Genomic DNA, 21,232 nt, shown 5'->3' with positions numbered 1-21,232 from the left:
TGTAAAACTGATGATTTCGAGCTCATCAGTCAATGCTATCAAATGCTTGACTATAAATGAGAAACTGATAAATGAGCGCTTCATCTGCATTATTACAGTTTAACTGAAGAGCGTCTGTGCTACAAATGTGCCACAAAGCAACAGAAGACATTAAACAGTCCTGTAGTGAACAACATCAAATAAACAAATAAAATCCTCCTATGATTTGATGTGAATGTTTAGCCTACGCGTTTCTTTCAGTCTAAAGCGCGTTACTGCTTTGATCAATTCTGAGGTTTAATCTTTTAATTTGAGTCCTTCAAACCTCTCTCTCTCTCTCTCTCTCTCTCTCTCTCTCTCTCTCTCTCTCTCTCTGTGTTTGTTGTCGGGTGGAGATATAAATGAGCGCGCGGTACTCGCTCGTCAGTGTGGCGCGGGTCGCGCGCAGACACGCTCGTGCTCAGACAGATACATAAGAACAACACAAACAAACTCTGGGTTACAAATGAAAAAACAATCAAATAGAATAGACGGGGAGAGAGAGTGTGTATCTGCGATGGAATCGGCTGCAATCAACTTTCGGTGAGTATTCAGCTCTTTCTCTCTCGTGTGTCACAGAGTTGAACTCACGCACTTCAGTTTCTTTCCTTTCCGTTCCTATAAATAACACACTGGTGTGTGTGTGTGTGTGTGTGTGTGTGTGTGTGTGTGTGTGTGTGTGTGTGTGTGTGTGTGTCGGATTCTCCTGCACAAGCTGGAAACTCTGAAGCTCAAATACCTGGGTAAAAATAGCCTCTGCGCTTCTGCTTGTGCTCTGCTGGCGCTGCGAGCGGCTCTAATGGTCCGGATCTTCGCTGATTTGCTGCCGTTACCGGAGGAGCGTCACAGCGCGAGCTGATTTCCAGCCCGTTACCGGTGAGACGCGCGCGCACGCGATCAAACTTCACAGTGTCATATGTGAAATGTCATTTCTATTTATTGCAATGACTGTCGTTAAAGGAACATTTACCGTTATGTCTGACATTGATATTATCTGTTATGAATGTCATTCAGCTGAATATCAAAAGTCCTGCTGATCACAAACTCACTGCAAACTCTGTCTGTGTCCTCAGGTGTGTGTGTGTCAGATGAGCTCATCATGGGTGAAGCGTTCACACACACGCATCGCTGCGGGAAACATCTGCGACTGCTGCTCTTCATCCTGCTGCCATGTGTGTGCGGCCTCATCTGTGTGTGTGTGCTGCTGCTGGCGCTCACAGGTAACACACACACACACACACACACTCATAGAAACTTTCTCTCACACACACACACACACACACACACACACACACACACACACACACGGATCCCGTCCGCCTGCTCTCAGCCTCGACACATGGAGTGATGAGACAAGCAAGTGTTAAATAACAACTGTGACACACAAACACACTCACATGTGTGTTAGAACACACACACACACACACACACACACACACACACACACACACACACACACACACCTGCTGTGTCTCTGCATGCTAATGGTGAGTGTGAGAGCATTGGAGCATCTTCACTAAGCTCTTGAGGCATTTGTCCGTGTATCTGTGTGATTTTCAGCCTGTTATGTCTAATTTTGTCTCCTGCCAAATGAGTCACAACATGATGTTCACTGTCATCGAAAGAGTCTGAAAAAGAGAAATCTGCAGCGATGAAAGACGTTTGTTCAATCTGTGTGTGGGTTTGATTTCAGCAATATAGTTAAACATACTGATACTAGTGAGCCAGACTTCACTTGTTATAAATCAGTTATAAATCGGTTGCTTCAATTGAAATGTACGGCTTTGCACAGGAAATATCATTCAGAAACAATGGAAGTCTAGGAGAGTAGCTTACTAATGTAGTCAATGTTTGTGAGGGCCGCTTTGAGTTTTAGACCATCGTAGGGAGGACCATTTTGTAAATGAGGACATTTTAGCCATTTTTCTAACTTTCTGAGACCCTTTAACCCATTAACCGGTACCCCCATTTTTTAAAATAGGCATGAAAGTGCACTATCCAAACTTCAGTTGTTTTAATTCATGGACACTATGGAATACAGATCTAAGGTTGGTCTCTTTTTAAAGAAGACAGTCAGCAGATTATTGCAGAAGTGGACTTTTTTCAAAAAATAAAGTATCAACAAATTATGGAAGTTTAAATTTATTGTAAATAAAATGCACTTTTCAACTTTTATTATATTTTATATAAAAATACTTATTTTACATAATAGGTTTTATCTTAAAGTTGATATCAAATTGAAGCCTCACATCTAAATAAGTTATGTTCCAAATTTGAAGTTGATATGAAAAAAATTAAGGTTCCTGTGAAAGTTTGTTTAGGGCGTTATACCACAAACAGCCATCCAAATGCCATATATATTTTTTATGCATTTTTCACAAAAGTCGAAAATTTTCTTACATTTTCATTCTACCACCAAATATGCTATCCTAAGACCTTTTCAATGATATGTTTCTTGTCAAGATTGTAAAAAGTTGTGATACTAAAAGACATGTATTTTGATAATGTATTTTGTGTTATGACACTGCTAAGGGGGAGGAGACCGGCAAACGATTTTAAAATACCATTTCCATGAAAAGGCAATGTCCGATTTCAAAATGGTTTCAAAAAGCTTCTAAGCTTTAAAATGATAATGATATAATTTATGATAGTTACTAAAACATTTGAAAGAGAAAAAGGACAACAGAAAAAGAGCACCAAGCGTCCCACAGGTGGGACGGTGACAGTTTTAAAGGCTTGTTTGAGGAATCAGATTATAATTGTGTAAATGTGAGGTTAGTTCTGATGGGAAGGTTTAGGATGAGGAGCTAGAGATTGCATTGTGTCAATGGATGTCCTCACAAACATAACTATACAGAGTTGTGAGTGTGTGCACCTGATATTCATCACGTTATGTGGACCAAATGTCCCCACAAGGACAGTGATACCAGTAAATTTTGACCTTGTGATGACATTTTTCAGGTCCCCATGAGGATACAGGCTCATAAATCAAGCAGAATTAGATTTTTGTGTGTGCACAGTCTCCTGTGAGGGCTAGGTTTAAGTGTAGAGCGATAGAAAATACAGTTTGTACAGTATAAAAACCATTACGCCTACGGAATGTCCCCATAAAACATGGAAACACGACATGTGTGTGTTCAGATATGTCTCCCCCTCTCTGTCTGTTTGCGCTTCATAAAAGCTGAAAGGAAGCGTTTGATGCCGCCAAGGTCAAAAGGTCACCGTCTGGACAGACGTGCGCACCGATGACATCTGGACGACTTCTCCTCCCACCATTATCCTGCCTGCGTCCTCTCTCCGTCTCGGCTGCTCTTTGTTTATTGGCCAGAAAGTCTCTTTGGTGGGACGTGATCAGAGCTGTGAAAGCGAGACACCCATCCTGTCCGGACGTCCTGCTGTGTCACCGAGCCTGTTTTTGCAGCGTCACAGTGGCTGTCGTCTCTGTCTCTGTCTCTGTCTCTGTCTCTGACACAGCAGGGCCGACTCATATTAAGGAGACAGTGCCATGAGATCTGCATCTTGAGTAGAAACACTGCTAGAGATGAGCAGCACAGGTCATGTTTGCAGCTTGACTTTCACCCGCAGCTTTCCGCCTGCTCTGTAGACTCAGGGGTCACTAGTTGTGTCTGCAGGGTTGGTCTTGTGAAGGTATGACTCGCTGGAAGATCACGGAAAGCTGCAGGTTGAGGAGTGTTTGATTGGTGCTGCAGGAAGGGTTGCGTACTCCTGTTTATTCCTGCTATTAAGATGCGCTTTAGTCGATCTGATCTCAAGTGGACAGCTGGTGTCAACAATAGTGTTGATACTCATGTGCTCGAATGTGTTTACTAAAGACCGGTTTCTCTCACGTTACGGGACATGTTGTTGAAGCATTTGGTTTGAAGGCAAAAAAAAGTAAGAAACACAATGTCCTGATTCTATCATAGCTGCTGTTCTCTGTATTGTTTTTGTTGCCTCCTTTTGTGTTCTTATGTAAAAATATCAGATTGCTAAATCAGAAAATGCCCAATCATGCATCCGCCCCCAGACCTTCCCTGCAAAGAAATCTGGACAGAAGTGAACTCAAAAGTGGACCAAAAGCTGTTTGAGAACACAGCCGGTGGTGATGTGCACTCGTGTTTTCCCATGTCCTTCGTTTGTTTCTCGTCTGCATTCTGGTATGCCGTCCTATTGACAGTTCATTTACTCAATAGTTATTCTTCCTATAGAGCACAACGATATTTTGATAAATGTCTCTTCTATAAATGTCTCTTTTGGTCAATACAGTGAGGGAAAAAATTATTTGATCCCGTGCTGATTTTGTACGTTTGCCCACTGATAAAGAAATGATGAGCCTATAATTTTAATAGTAGGTTTATTTGAACAGTGAGAGACAGAATAACAAAAAAATCCAGAAAAACACATTTCAAAAAAGTTGTCCAGCAGCTTTGCACACATCTCAGGAGGGATTTCGTCCCAGTCCTCTTTGCGGATCCTCTCCATTCATTAAGGTTTTGAGGCTGATGTTTGGCAACTCGAACCTTCAGCTTCTTTCACAGATTTTCTATGGGATTAAGGTCTGGACACTGGCTAACCCACTCCAGGACCTTCATGTGCTTCTTCTTGAGACACTCCTTGGTCGTGTGTTTTGGCTCATTGTCGTGTTGCAATACCCATCCACCACACATTTTCAATGGTTCTCACCCAAGATTTGACGGTACATGTCCCCGTCCATCGTCCCTTTGATGTGGTGCAGTTGTCCTGTCCCCTTAGCAGAAAAACACCCCCAAAGCATAATGTTTCCAGCTCCATGTTTGCCGGTGGGGATGGTGTTCTTGGGGTCATAGGCAGCATTCGTCCTCCTCCAAACACGGCGAGTTGAGTTGATGCCAAAGAGCTGGATTTTGGTCTCATCTGACCACAACACTTTCACCCAGTTCTCCTCTGAATCATTCAGATGTTTATTGGCAAACTTCAGATGGTTGTACATGTGCTTTCTTGAGCAGCGCTGCAGGATTTTAGTCCTTCATGGCGTAGTGTGTTACCAATTGTTTTCTTGGTGACTATGGTCCCAGCTGCCTTGAGATCATTGACGAGATCCTCCAGTGTATTTCTGGGCTGATTCCTCAGCGTTCTCATGATTATTGAAACTCCACGAGGTGAGATCTCGCATGGAGACCCAGACCGATGGAGATTGAGTTATTTTGTGTTTTTTCCATTTGTGAATAATCACCAACTGTTGTCTCCTTCTTATCAAGCTGCTTGACGATGGTCTTGTAACCCATTCCAGTCTTGTGTAGGTCTACAATCTTGTCCCTGACATCCTTGGACACCTCTTTGGTCTTGACCATGGTGGAGAGTTTGGAATCTGATTGATTGATTGCTTCTGTGGACAGGTGTCTTTTATACAGGTAACAAGCTAAGATCACGAGCAGTCCCTTTAAGAGAGTTACCTGTATAAAAGACACCTGGGAGCCAGAAATCTTGCTGATTGATAAGGGATCAAATACTTATGTCACTCATTAAAATGCAAATAAATGTATAGCTTTTTTGAAATATGTTTTTCTGTATTTTTTGTTGTTATTCCATCTCTCACTGTTCAAATAAACCTACCATTAAAATTATAGACTGATCATTTCTTTGTCAGTGGGCAAACATAGAAATTCAACAGTGAAAGTCAATGGGGTCCAATGTTGTTTGGTTCCCAGCATTCTTCAAAACATGTGTTTTGTTTCACGGAAGAAAGAAAGTCATGCAGGTTTGAACAAGAAGAATAGAGTAAATTGGGCACAATTTCATTTTTGGGTTAAAGGTCCCTTTCGCAAACAAAAATGTTTGTTCTTCACGGTGATTCTCATGTGTGTTTGCTGTGAAATCTGTCCAAGCGAGGGTCTAGTTCACTGCTGGCATGAAAACGATCTGGCCTAATTTGCTGAAATGGCCCACTGTTGATTATAGTTTGTTTATTTTGGTGCATTTGTCTTGGCTGAAATTTCCTTTTGTGAAGCAGCTCGTATCGGTCACGTCAGAGCAAAATAATACACGCTTCCAAAATGGGCTTTTCACTCTGATGCCATAGAAGAACCATTCCTGGTTCCCCTCTGAGTGATTTACTTCTTCTTAGTGTGAGCCTTTTTCCACTATAAAGAATCTTTTGTGCACTGGATGGGTTAGGGTTAGGAGATGGACACCTCTTGACTGGCAAGACGGCCGCGAGCGGAAACTCAAAACAGTGAAAGTGAGTTGTTCAAAACCTTTCTTTTTAGTAAACTCTGTGTACACAAACAATGTTCTCAATGCTGGAGTTCATGTGTAGAGACCCAGGCCATACTTCGAGCAAAGTTTCATGGTGTGTCGAGCCTTCTTAGTGTTGTAAAAATATCGATTTTGATGCGCTCAAAGATATGCCCCTAGTTCTCCCATTCACCGGCCATTGACCACAAAACTAAATCACGGTCAATCTCAAAAACGGCTTGTTTGTCGTAATTATGCTTTTAGATATATGTTTGTTTCGTTTACAGTAAAAACAAAAAACAGCCCAGGTTGCATTTTGGCAATAGTTATCCTTTAAAGGTTCTTCATGGAGCAGTCGATGCCCGTAAAGAACCTTTACAATGTAAAAGAGCAGCTGCTGATGAGGTGCCACATTCACATCACATGTGTCTTATGGAAAAGTGTTACCAGACACACTGTGTGTTTTATCCTCACTACTTCAGCTGTTGCTGTTTTTATATTTAAACTGTTCCACGGCTGACTCTGGTTTTCCGTCTTTGTCCAGGTTTATGGAATGGGAATGGCCTGCTGGATGCCGGATCTTCTGTGTCCGTACTGACCGATGGGCCCTTTAACGGCACCGACCCCGGCCCGATGACGGCAGAGAACGGGACAGTGTCGCCCCAGTCCGATACGCAGCGGGTCGTCATGACAAACACCCCTCCGCAGTGGGACTCGGCACGCTGGATGCCTCGTGCCGACACCTCTTCATACTCGTCTTCATCGGCGGGTCCCACTGCCGCGGCCACTGTGGACTGGTGGACGTCCGTCTCCACCATGACGAGCTTGAATGCAGACGCTGGTACGGTTGCTTTTGTGGCTTAAAATGATTGTTCATACAAAAATTAATACAAATGTGACCCTGGACCACAAAACCAGTCATAAGGATCCATTTTTTCACGTTTAAATTTATACAATATTTAGCTGAGATACAACTATTTGAAAATCTGGAATCTGAGGGTGAAAAAAAAAATCTAAATATTAAAGTTGTTCAACTGAAGTTCTCAGCAATGCATATTACTAATCAAAAATCTACTTTCGATATATTTACAGTAGAAAATTTACTAAATATCTTCATGGAACATGATCTTTATTTAATATCCTAATGATTTTTGCCATAAAATTAATCATTTTGACCCATATAATGTATTGTTGGCTATTACTACAAATATACCTGTGATACTTCAGACTGGTTTTGTGCTCCAGGGTCACATATTCTTTCATTATCCCAGCTGTATATGACTTTTATATGAACAAAGTGTTTTTTTAGAAAAGAATTCATCTCTGTGAGTTGGATGCATGTCTCAAATGCAGGGTTTCAAAACAAACAAAACAATTTTAGGCCTTAAAGAACACAAATTGAGGCCCTAAAAAGGACTAAAATCAGAGCAGAATGATATTAAATGTTGCATGCATTGCAAAAAGTACCAATAATATACACCAACATTTTTGTCTTTTCTAGTGCAAATATCGAAACTTTCTTAAATAAAGATACATTTACTTGAGATGCTACAAAATGAAGATATGTATTGTTGTTTTCTGAAATGTATCAAAATGCAGATCACATGGCTGGTTGATTTGTGAAGCGTCAACATTGGGACTTGTGTTTATAACTCACAAAGATGGATTATTTTTCTAAAAAATGTGTTCATCTGAAGAAAGAAAGTAAACGATCCCTTTAAATGTCACATGCTTGGCTTCATATTTTATCATCTGCTTTATGCTTCTGTCTGTCTCTCTCTCTCTTTAGCCCTTTTATGTCAAACATTTCACTGCTTTTGTCCTCTGCAGACCAGCTGCTAATCTAATTTCAGCACAGATGTCTCTCTCTCTGTCCATTTGTGTGTGAGACGATGTCCTCAGTGAAGGTTCTGTCCTGAAAGTCATCTGTGAGTGTGTCCTCTAGTGATGACCTTCGCTGAGGGTGCGCCGTATGCTTTTATTTGTCTCTGTCTCCTCCAAACAGCCTAATGATTAATCATCTTTCCTGAGGTCTGTGTGTGTGTGTGTGTGTGTGTGTGTGTGTGTGTGTGTGTGTGTGTGTGTGTGTGTGTGTGTGTGTGTGTCTGTTCCTCTCGGCTTTCTGACTTTGACTTGAGCACTAGAATCACAATTACAATCAGAGTCTCTTACAGAGCACTCATACACACACTCACAGACACACACACAGATTCACTCTCACACACACACACACACACACACACACACACACAGACACACATGTTTGTTTTTGTGAATTGTGGGGACATTCCATAGACGTAATGGTTTTTATACTGTACAAACTATATTTGCTATCACCCTACACCTTCCCTACACCTAAACCTAGCCCTTACAGGAGACTGTGCATATCTTTACATTCTCAAAAAAACGTATTCTGTATGATTTATAAGCCTTTTGGAAAGTGGGGACATGGGCAATGTCCTCATAAGTCACCCTCTCCTTGTAATACCTATGTCATACCCATGTTATTACACCAATTTGTGTCCTGATATGTCACAAAAACAAGGTACACACACACACACACACACACACACTCAGACAGTAAGACTGAGACAATCAGCAGCGTTTTACATTAGTGTTGAACATAAATCCTAGTCTCATGGATTTTATTAAAGGGGTCATCAGATGCAAAACTCACTTTTCCATGTAGTTTGAACATTAATGTGTGTTGTCAGTTTGTGAACACAACCACCCTACAATGATCAAAATACACCCAGTGGTATTTGTTTAATCTTTAAAAGTAATATCCCCTTTTTAAAATCAGCTCATTCTCAGCTTCTAGTGGGTGTGATGAAACACAGACAGAGGCCCCTCCCACGATAGTTGATTGACATGAGCGCCTTGCCTTAGCCCCGCCCTCACCGAGCTGAAACAGTCCGACTCTGATCGCCATTGTGTGACTCAGGAGCAGAGGAAGACTCTAATTGAGCGATTGAGGTGTTCTGTTATTAATAATGAACACAGCAGTCGTCATTTACTCCTGACATCTGAGCCGCTGGAGACGCAGAGGATTAACGTTACTTTCGTTTTTAAAAAAGAAAGCACCGATCCTGATCTACATATGCGTCTATGTTTGTGCGAATTGTTCCAGATGGAGCTTCACCCACAGCAGAAGTGAGGATAAGGGTTTTTATGCATCATTGCAAACGGCTTTTCTTAATAATGTGCTTGTTGGCAAGTTTCGCAGCTAAACGCGGCTAAAATTGGCAAAGGTAAACATTACGGCTCATCATTCCATGGCAGAGAGGGGCGGGGCGAGCAGAGCTCATTAGCATTTAAAGGAACATGTAACACAATAAAAAGGGCTGATTTTGACAAGGTAAAAAGAGTGTTTTTGACACTACCATTGAGAAATTTTAACCAAAGTATATTATAGACTTGTCATTAAGACCCTAAAGAATCATATCAACTTGTGGAAAATGGGCATCCGATGACCCCTTTAAAGAACGCGACACACGACTTTCGGAAATTCTGAATAATCTAACCAGTCGATGATGATTAACGTTACTTTCATTTTTTAAAGAAATGTGCAGGGTGATCTACATAAATGCTTCTATGTTTGCGGGAAACATTCCTGATGCAGCTTCACCCACAGCAGAATTGAGTATAAGGGTTTTTTATTGCATCTTTGCAAATCGCATTTCTTAAAGGTGCAGTGTGTAGATTTTTGCAGCATCTAGCGGTGAGGTTGTGAATTGCAACAGTCCTCCGCTCACCCCTCCCTTTACAGAAGCTACGGTGGCCGACGCAGGTTTAAGATGTCGTCGTTTTAGACAGCAAAGAATAATGAGGTTTCTTTTAAAACATAAATTGGGGAATTATATTTACTTAATTATTCAATAAAACGATGTTATTGTGAATTTTACTGTTACTTGTTCATCTTTGTGTCAGTGTTTTTCACAAAGAACAACAGTGATGAAACGCGATCTGTAGGGCAGTTTCTCCGTTTAGGGCTACTGTAGAAACATAACAGCGACTTCCATGTGAGGGGACCCACGGTGTATGTACAGTCGTGGCCAAAAGTTTTGAGAACAAATATTAGTTTTCACAAAGTTTGCTGCTAAACAGCTTTTAGATCTTTGTTTCAGTTGTTTCTGTGATGTACTGAAATATAATTACAAGCACTTCATACGTTTCAAAGGCTTTTATCGACAATTACATGACATTTGTGCAAAGAGTCAGTATTTGCAGTGTTGACCCTTCTTTTTCAGGACCTCTGCAATTGGACTGGGCATGCTCTCAATCAACTTCTGGGCCAAATCCTGACTGAGAGCAACCCATTCTTTCATAATCACTTCTTGGAGTTTGTCAGAATTAGCGGGTTTTTGTTTGTCCACCGCCTCTTGAGGATTGACCACAAGTTCTCAATGGGATTAAGATCTGGGGAGTTTCCAGGCCATGGACCCAAAATTTCAACGTTTTGGTCCCCGTGCCACTTAGTTATCACTTTTGCCTTATGGCACGGTGCTCCATCGTGCTGTAAACTGCATTGTTCTTCACCAAACTGTTGTTGGATTGTTGGAAGAAGTTGCTGTTGGAGGGTGTTTTGGTACCATTCTTTATTCATGGCTGTGTTTTTGGGCAAAATTGTGAGTGAGCCCACTCCCTTGGATGAGAAGCAACCCCACACATGAATGGTCTCAGGATGCTTTACTGTTGGCATGACACAGGACTGATGGTAGCGCTCACCTTTTGTTCTCCAGACAAGCCTTTTTCCAGATGCCCCAAACAATCGGAAAGAGGCTTCATCTGAGAATATGACTTTGCCCCAGTCCTCAGCAGTCCATTGGCCATACTTTTTGCAGAAGATCAATCTGTCCCTGATGTTTTTTTTGGAGAGAAGTGGCTTCTTTGCTGCCCTTCTTGACACCAGGCCATCTTCCAAAAGTCTTGTCCTCACTGTGTGTCCAGATGCGCTCACACCTGCCTGCTGCCATTCCTGAACAAGCTCTGCACTGGTGGCACTCCGATCCCGCAGCTCAATCCTCTTTAGGAGACCGTCCTGGCGCTTGCTGGACTTTCTTGGACGCCCTGAAGCCTTCTTAACAAGAATTGAACCTCTTTCCTTGAAGTTCTTGATGATCCTATTAATTGTGGATTTAGGTGCAATCTTAGTAGTCACAATATCCTTGCCTGTGAAGCCATTTTTATGCAACGCAATGATGGCTGCAGGTGTTTCTTTGCAGGTCACCATGGTTAACAATGGAAGAACAATGATTTCAAGCATCACCCTCCTTTTAACATGTCAAGTCTGCCATTCTAACCCAAATTGTTAGCAAGATTCACAGCTAAATGTAGCTAAAGTAAACAGTACGGCTCGTCACCCCACAGAAGAGAGGGGCGGGGCGAGTGGAGCTTATTAGCATTTAAAGGCAAATGCAACAAAATGGCAAAAAGGTAAAAAGGGTGTTGTTTTACACTGCTACTGAGAAATTTTATCCAAAGTATGTTATAGACTTCTCATAAAGACCCTAACGAACCATATCAACTTGTGGAAAATAGCCATCTGATGACCCCTTTAAGAAGAGCGAACTCAAGCACCTCCAATAAACTGACTGCGGAAGTCACTCCCTGCTCGACGCATCAGCCAATCAGATTTCTCTCTTGTGTTTGCTGACAGGTTTTTGCTCTGACATCACGGAGAGTCAGTGTCACATGTTGCCGTATAACCAGAGCGGCGTGTTGCCGGGGACGACGGTCGTCAAGAGCAGCGAGCTGCAGATGTTCCTGAAGTTCTTCAGCTACCTGAGCCGACTGTCCTGCTACAGACACATCATGCTGTTCGGATGCTCCATCGCACTCCCACAATGCATCAGCCACAGAGGCCACAGGTCTGTCACGCCATTCAGGTTCAGGGTTCTTCATTGCTAGGTTATTGATTTGCATGTTAATCAAATGGAAAAACATTAACTAGCATTCTCAGGAAAAATTAAATGGTCTCCAAGAACAGCATGAGGGTTAAAAGAGAAGTTCACTTCCAGAACTATTCACCCCCTTGTCATCTTTATCAGTCGTAAAAAAAATTGTTTTTTTTTTTGGAGGAAAACTTTCAAGGATTTTTCTCCATATAGTGGACTTCAGTGGTGCTCAACGGATTGAAGGTTAAAAATGTGGTTTCAATGCAGCTTCAAAGGACTCTAAACGATCCCAGCCGAGGAATAAGGGTCTTATCTAGTGAAAAGACTGGTTATTTTCTAAAAGAAATGTAGAATTTATATACTTTTGTAACCTCCAATGCTGGTCTTGCCTAGCTCTGTGATGTACATGTGTACTCTGTGTACTCCTGTTCAAGACAGTTAGGGTATGTCAATAATCTTCCATCTCATTTTCTCATCCAATTTAAAAATCATCCTACATCGCTGCAGAAGAACCGACCCAGTGTTTACAAAGTGAACGTGCAAAGACAATCAAACACCCTTGCAATGGGAGTTTTTCGACATACCCTATACACAGAGTTCACAAAAAGCTAGACAAGACCAGCATTTGAGGTTAAAAAGTCTATAAATTGTCAGTTTAAAAAAAAAAGTAACCGATCGTTTTGCTAGATAATTTGCTAGATCTTCGGCTGGGATCGTTTAGAGCTCTTTTAAGGTCATTGCACATTTTCGTATGCGTTTTTTTGTATTCGTAATCCTAAAAATTTGTCACGCACAGAAAGCCCGATGTGTATTAATTCATCCGTTGTGAAATTAGCAAAACAATACAAAATGGAATCTTCAAGCAGCAAAGATGATTTTGTTGTCTACTCTCTTCTTAAAAAGAGAAAAAGATATAGAGAGGAAAGAGAGAATACTTCTTATACTTCTTACCTCCTTATTAATGAGCTGCGGGATTATCCCAGATGATTCAGGATGTCAGTAAACTTTGATGCTTTGCTAACATTACTGAAGCCTTATATTATAAAGAAGACCACTAATTTCTGTGAACTCAGTGTTCAAGGACCTTTTCAGTGCTTTGTGTTGCGAGACGAAGTGGATAAACTTGTCAGACGCAATTCTGGATTTTGGCGTTTACTTGTGCGGTGGCTCTGAACTGTCAAAAACACCTCTCAAAATGCTTGCTACAAATGTGAAAAACGCAAAAAATCGAACCCGATCTGAATTTTCTTATTATGGATGAAAATTTCAAAGGCAGTGTCCAAACGTGATTGTATTACGTGAGGTCGTATTTATTTTTTAACGAACAAAAATTTCGGACTCGGTGTGCAATGACCCTTTGAAGCTGCATTTAAACTACATTTTGGAAGTTCAAACTCAGGGCACCATAGAAGTCCACTTTATGGAGAGAAATCCTGAAATGTTTTCCTCAAGAAACATAATTTCTTACGACTGAAGAAAGAAAGACATGAACATCTTGAATGACCAGAGGGAGAGTACATTATCTGTAAATGTTTGTTGTGGAAGTGAACTACTCGTGTTTGATCTGAGTGTGTGTGTGGCAGGGCTCTGGTTCTGCCGTGTCAGTCGTTCTGTGAAGCGGCTCGTGAGGGATGTGAGCCGGTGCTGCAGATGTTTAACGCGTCCTGGCCGGAGTTCCTGCGCTGCTCTCAGTTCACCAACAACACGGGAACCAACACCGACAACACGCCACTCTGCTACACGCCTCGACACGCCAGAGGAAAACTCTGTGAGTGCTCGTCCAGCGCTGGAGTCACGATTCGAATGGTGACGTTCTGATCGCTTGTCTTTATTTTTGTGATTTTGTCTTTAGCTGCCTGTGGAGGAAGCGACCACTTCCTGTGTGCGACCGGAATATGCGTCCCCCTGAAACTAGTGTGCAACGGGTACAACGACTGTGACGACTGGAGCGACGAGGCCGACTGCAGTAAGTGTGCGCTTCTTGTTTATTAGTTCCACATCCTCACTTAAGATACGAGAAAAGCAGCATTAAGTTTCTTGATTTCTTGAGGGATCTGTCCTTATGCAGCTAAAGCTTGGTTATTCATAATAAATATTAATAAAGCACAGTTGTCTGTTAAAATATTATTTATTTAGTGACAAATGAAGGACAAGAACTTCATCAGTTTTTTTTAGAAAATCTCCTCGCTCATACTGCCCTCCAAAGGCAAAGTGCAGTAACTACGCCAACACTGATACTGAGAAAAATGCCTTTAAAGTTTTTACTAGTTTACTAGTTTTAGCTAGTCAAACATGTTGACACTCTCGTTTCTCTGAAACAGGACAAAATTGAACCAGGAGACTTTGCCTCAAGACAAAACAGATGTCACAAAGTCCATTTTAATCGTTAACTCAATTTTGACCAAATGTGTAGTTACTGCGCTTTGCCTTTGGAGGGCAGCATAGCTCCACTGAAAGCTTCCTCGTTCCTCACCTCCTCATGATGCAATTACAGAATTAGGACGTCCTTTAAGACGACTGAGTTTGATTGATATCCGGGTCACGGCTGGAGGACAGAGGAGCGAGGAAATGAGGGAGCGTTGCTTTGAGTATTGAGAGAAATATGTGCTCACTAGTGCACTGAAGCAGTGTTGCCGAAAGTTACTTTTAAAAGTAATTAAAATATAGCATTACTCCCTGAAAAAATAACTAATAGCATTACTTAGTTACTCTTTACATTACTTTTATGTTACCTTTGTGTTGTTTTCCTTATCTGTGCTGGGTTTGCTTGTTTTTTTTTTAAGTAAAAAGTTGTTGGCAAATGTAAAAGCCCTTCCACACCAAAAGTAAAATGAATGATCCTCAGTCTGAAGAAAAAGTAATTTTATGTATTTACACTAGAGGACGCTGCTCAAACAAACCTTTCAGCTGTGCTGCTGTTCTGGATCACATGATAAACTCTTTAGCTAAAAAAAAGAGAAAAAAACACAAATGTTATATTTATCTAAAGTCATTTTTGCTTATTCGAATGGTAATTTAATTCAGTTTAATTATTTATCTTACTCTTTCTCTCAACATGGCAACAAGAGAGCTGTCAGTCAATACATGGGGAAACAAAGTAACTGCTTATTTCAAAAAGTAACTCTTGTATTTTCTTGTAAATTCAAAAGTGATGGATTACTTTTACTAGTTACTTGAAAAAAGTAATCAGATTACGTCACTCACGTTACCCCCCTAGACTGTGGATATGCAGGGTACAACGGGGCTAAAGCCACCCCAGGGTAATAGCACATTTGATATTATTTTCCTCTAAACCACTAGGCACATTTTTCCGCCGTAGTAATATAAGTAATATATGTTTTATATTAGCATATTTTAATGACAGTATATTTATCGAACAAAAATTATTTATTTTATTTATCAAAATAAGCAGAAAATAATACACACTTTGCGAAAGTGATTGTTTTGAACAAGTATTAACATTATATAAAAAAAAATACTTTTTAGCTAAAGTTTTTAAATCAATACTGTCAAAGTATTTAAATTTTAGCTAAAGTATTTAAATCAATACTGTGAGCCTTTTACATTTATAAAATTTTTAAACAAAATAAACCACTTGTATGATTTATTTTCACACAAATTCATTTGCTCCATAAATGTTCAATACAAACATATATTTTTTTCTTAGCGTGTGCCTTTAGCCCCGTTGTACCCTAGTATCCCTCCTAGTAGTGCAGTATGTGTTTTGCTCCACACATTGAAGAACACATGTTCTCATTCATTGACTGTGATCCTCTGGTTCTGTGGTTTGTCCAGCTTGTTCGGATGGTCAGCATCTGTGTGCCACCGGCCGCTGCATCGGTTCCGGTCTTCTGTGCGACGGCTACGACGACTGCGGCGATCTGAGCGACGAGCAAAACTGTGGTGAGTTCTTACATTTGCACTGTTCGTTTGGATTCACACTTGAAATCAGATCAACTAGAGCTGTCAAAGTGGTGTAGATAGAGACAGAGCGACACGCGTCATAATCTGAAAACCATGCCCACCGGGGGGGAAAACAATCCAACGCTCTCCATTGACTTTGTATTGTGGGAAGCTGCCTCCTTGTCAATTCTGACTTACAACAAAAAACAGAACAATGTCTAAAGCTACTATGTGACAAAAACACTTGTTTTTTTAAGTTGACAGCTTATAAAAACGTAGTTGTGTGTTTTTAGCTTGTTTACTGTACACATTGTCTCATAGCAGTTTTTAGACATTGTTCTGTTTTTTGTTATAAGTCAGAAATGACAAGGAAGCAGCTTCCCGCAATAGAAAGTCAATGGAGAGCGTTGGATTGTTTCTCCCCCGGTGTGGGCGTGGCCTAAATGTGCTCTGTAGCTATTGGAGCCAAGTCAAGTCACCTTTATTTATATAGTGCTTTTAACAATACAGATTGTGTCAAAGCACTGCACAGTATTTAAACAGCACAATAGTGTATAAGTAACGCATTATTGTAAATAATCAATTTTCAGTTAAAGGCAGTTCATCAATGAATTCAGTGTGTCCCCAACTAAGCAAGCCAGAGGCGACAGCGGCAAGAAAGGGAGAAAAAAACCTTGGGAGAAACCAGGCTCAGTCGGGGGACCAGTTCTCCTCTGGCCAGACCAAACCAGCAGTTTGTACCAATGTCTGATTGTAGAGAACTCATCAGGTTCCTGTGGTGTAGCGCCGATGGCCGTCTAGGTTGGCGAGGTCTTTAGTGATGATCCGTCTGTGGAGCTCATCTGGTTGACATCCACGGCTATTGAAGTCATCTCTAGGTTGTGATCCATGATCTAAGCTGGGTACGGACTGGATCCGGGGGACTGGAGTGACCATCTGATCTGGATACAGGCTGGGTCTGGTGGCTACGGTGACCTCGGAATAAGAATGAAACAGACTAATATTAGCGTAGATGCCATTCTTCTTACGATGCAGCGAGTGCATCAGGTGTTATGGGAGGTGTTTTCGGGTCCGGCTGACCTAATTAATGCAGCCTAACAATCCTTTAACGGATTTGAATTATAGGAATATGTTAATGATTTTATGTGTAAGCCAGGTTAAAGAGATGTGTCTTTAATCTAGATTTAAACTGACAGAGTGTGTCTGCCTCCCGAACAGTGTTAGGTAGATTGTTCCAGAGTTTAGGCGCTAGATAAGAAAATGATCTGCCGCCCGCAGTTGATTTTGATATTCTAGGTATTATCAAATGGCCAGAATTTTGAGAATGCAGCGGACGTGAGGGACTATAATACGATAAGAGCTCGCTCAAGTACTGAGGAGCTAAACCATTGAGGGCTTTATAAGTAATTAGCAAGATTTTAAAATCTATACGATGTTTAATAGGGAGCCAGTGCAGTGCTGACAGAACCGGGCTAATATGGTCATACTTTCTAGTTCTAGTAAGAACTCTAGCTGCTGCATTTTGGACCAGCTGGAGTTTGTTTATTAAGCGTGCAGAACAACCACCCAATAAAGCATTACAATAGTCTATCCTTGAGGTCATGAACGCATGAATTAACGCTTCGCCATTTGACATCGTGAGCATAGGTCGTCATTTTGAGTGTGTAAAGAGTGTCTTTGTGCTGCTGAGGATTTGACTCTGAACTCTTACTCATTTGTAAATACTGTGTCCTCTGTGCTGCAGTGTGTGACCCCGCAGAAGAGCATCGCTGTGGAGAAGGACGCTGTATTCCTCGAGACTGGCTCTGTGACGGAGATCATGACTGTCTGGACAAAAGTGACGAGCTGAACTGCTGTGAGTCTCACACACAAACACACACAGAACTGGTTACCTGTAATCTGGATTACGTAATCTATAAATCTATAAACAGCTATAAATTATTGTTTTTTCCTTATTTCTCTTTTTCATGAAATTTTCCTTTCTAAAATAGCCTACATTCAGAAAGTCCAGTTTTGTGGACATTCATAGACTAGTCATTAGTCAGGTGGCGACAGAGACCACTGAATTTACAAAAATCATTTCAGGTTTAAGAAGGGTTTCAGCATTGCATCAACTACTAATGAACAAGTTCTATTTTTTATTTGCATTATGACTGTAGGGTTTTTTAATCATGTATTATTATGTCCGTGGAAGGCTTTCTTATTTCAAACTCATTAAACTTAACTTAAAATGCACATATTCACATGATTTCTTATTTACATGTAATGCGGGTATTCCAAAACTTTTTGTCATCTAAACCTTATTAACCAAATATACGTACTTTAAGTAGCCCTGAGATTTTAAAATAAATGTTTCAGTAATTAAGCATCACATTTGCATGTTCACGGTTTCTCTGATGTTGATTAATGGTCAAGAATGAAGGGGAGAAACTGCAACACACAATATGGAGGAATAATCCCACCTTCTAAATGAAAGAGACAAATTTCCCATTGAAACCTGAGGCTAGACCAGCCAATGCTTTTTAAATGCTATTTCAGCATAAGAAACAACATTCATGGGGCAATTGATTTCAGATAAATTGATTTGACATATTTAATTTAATTGTGAGTTTAGCAAGCAGTTTTTCAGATTTCAGGATTCCACCATTCATTAAGATCAGACTTGGACTTGTATGAGCTGCCTGGAGGCATTACAAATATGGCCACCATGTGAAGAGACTTTTTCATTTAATGAATTGTTAGCTTTTGACGTGAGGGACTATAATGTGATACTATCTTGCTCAAGTACTGAGGAGCTAAACCATTGAGGGCTTTTTAAGTAATTGTTTATTAAGCGTGCAGAACAACCACCCAATAAAGCATTACAATATTCTACCCTTGAGGTCATGAACGCATGAATTAACATTTCTGCATTTGACATTGATAGCATAGGTCGTAATTTCGATATATTTTTAAGATGGAAAAATGCGGTTTTGCAAATGCTAGAAATGTGGCTTTCAAAGGAGAGATTGCTATCGAATAGGACGCCTAGGTTCCTAACTGATGACGGCGAATTTACAGAGCAGCCATCTAGTATTAGACTGTGTTTTAGGTCATTACTTGTGGAGGTTTTAGGTCCAATAATTAACACCTCTGTTTTTTCAGGATTTAACAGTAAGAAGTTATTTGCCATCCAGTTTTTTATTTCAACTGTGCATTCTGTTAGTTTTTCAAATTGGTATGTTTCGCTGGGCCACAAAGAAATATAGAGCTGAGTGTCATCAGCATAACAGTGAAAGCTAACACCATGTTTCCTGATGATATCTCCCAAGGGTAACATGTAAAGCGTAAAAAGTAATGGCCCTAGCACTGAGCCTTGAGGTACTCCATACTGCACTTGCGATTGATATGATACCTCGTCATTTATTGCCACAAACTGATGCCGGTCTGATAAGTACGATTTGAACCAAGCCAGTGCACTACCACTAATGCCTACATAATTTTCAATTCTGTTTAAAAGAATGTTGTGGTCAATAGTATCAACCGCAGCACTAAGATCCAGTAGCACTAATAGAGAGATGCACCACGATCGGTTGACAAGAGCAGGTCATTTGTTACTCTAATAAGAGCAGTCTCAGTATATGGTCTAAAACCTGACTGGAAATCCTCACACAGGCCCGTAGCCAGTGTGGAACGAACCACCCCATATTGCCAAAGGTCCATAATTTAAATACATTTTTTTTATATAAATGAGTGTTCTTTTAAATAACAACATTGAATTAGTGTAAAAGCTTTAATTATTAAAGATGTCATAAATTTGGGCAAGGAAAGACAAGAATCGCATTATGGATTAAATGCGATAGTCATTTAAAGCATGCCACACGGACCGTTTATACTGTATCCGCTCAGATCACAGCAGCGGAGCGCAAATTCACTAAAGCAGACGCGTTTACTAGTGAGCACTAAACAGCGCTGTAAGATCCACAATGAAGCGCTTGAATTTAATAAAAGAACACGAATGACTTTGCGACTTAAACAGGCGAAACAGCGCTGACAAACAGGAGAAACACTGTGCGCGACGATACAGTCAGAATCATTTACCATGTAGCCTTTTTATTTTACACTAACTATACCATGGTATTGCGGTAGAAATGCGGAATATTATATTAATGTAGACATGTATTAACTGTAAAGAAGTAATGTAATATAAGTATAGTATCTATAGCATTTGTGCATTTATACTAAATTTATTTAGACCACTGTTCTTTATACAAATACATAGAAAATATGTGGGCTAGTTCATTTTTATACCATGGTGTTAAGGTGCTATAGGCCTGTGTTTTTACTGGTTATCATGTATGCTACTAGCAAGGGTTCATTTTAATAACTCAAACAGTCAGAATAATTACATTTCACCATAAAAAAATGAGCTTTGTTACAATTTTTACAGATGTTATTGTTTTTATGAACATTATCTGAGCTGTAAATCATGATAGAGGTTTAATATTTTACTAGACATTGCTTTATCCCACTCATTCAATATTAATTCTATTTCTGCAGGTCTTAAAAAAGGAAACAAAAAGCCTTAATTTTGATTTTAAAAATCCTGCAGATACCATGTGGGCCTATATAGTTAAACAAAATTCCTTTCTTGATATTTGTGTTTTGAAAAGGAGGGCACTGCATAGGGCCCAGAGGTTGAAAGGGGCCCAGAAAACTCAGTGCAGGGGTGTAGCATGGGTCAAGGAAGAACGCGGTACTTTCTGACTAGAGGCAGTTCTGGACCCTTTTTAGATTGTCATCAACTTTTTTATTTTTCTTGTTCAATTTGCACAGTGAACATAGTTGTAGCTCTTATTTTTGAACTCTCAAAATGCACCAAATTAATGGATTTACCTGTAAAATGTATAAAATTTTCTCCAGGGGGGCATGCCCCCGGACCCCCCTAGAGGGATGCACATTCACCCACCATTGTCTCTCGAAATCTTACATGACCATGCTGTGGGCCCTCAACCAACACCATTACCCCCTGATGTTTTGGCTCAAGCCAAGTTTTTTATTTAAATCCTACAAACACAAACTCAATTAGAAGTGTGTCAGTATAAAGGATCTGTGCATTTTTTGCATTAACAATGTCAGTTGTGGCTCTTTATTAATTGCTTTAGGTATTTGTGTATATTTACTGAATAAGGTAGTACATGATCTTGGTAAGTTTGACCTCA

The 21,232-nt window shown here is 40.4% G+C and overlaps 1 protein-coding gene across 1 annotated transcript in view; it reads left to right on the top strand.

Moving 5' to 3' along the window:
- Positions 1-1,111: 1,111 nt before the first annotated feature.
- Positions 1,112-21,232, top strand: part of corin (corin, serine peptidase) — a 37,566-nt gene continuing 17,445 nt past the window's right edge. The window contains exons 1-7 of the mRNA XM_073823580.1: positions 1,112-1,238; positions 6,776-7,072; positions 11,891-12,101; positions 13,712-13,896; positions 13,981-14,094; positions 15,924-16,031; positions 17,776-17,886. Coding sequence (XP_073679681.1) covers positions 1,118-1,238; positions 6,776-7,072; positions 11,891-12,101; positions 13,712-13,896; positions 13,981-14,094; positions 15,924-16,031; positions 17,776-17,886 — 1,147 coding nt within the window. The 5' untranslated portion in view covers positions 1,112-1,117. The remainder of the gene's footprint in view (positions 1,239-6,775; positions 7,073-11,890; positions 12,102-13,711; positions 13,897-13,980; positions 14,095-15,923; positions 16,032-17,775; positions 17,887-21,232) is intronic.

The sequence above is a fragment of the Garra rufa genome, chromosome 18, assembly GCF_049309525.1.
Source record: "Garra rufa chromosome 18, GarRuf1.0, whole genome shotgun sequence".
Classification (NCBI taxonomy): Eukaryota; Metazoa; Chordata; class Actinopteri; order Cypriniformes; family Cyprinidae; genus Garra; species Garra rufa.
This window is presented reverse-complemented; position numbering and strand designations above follow the sequence as displayed.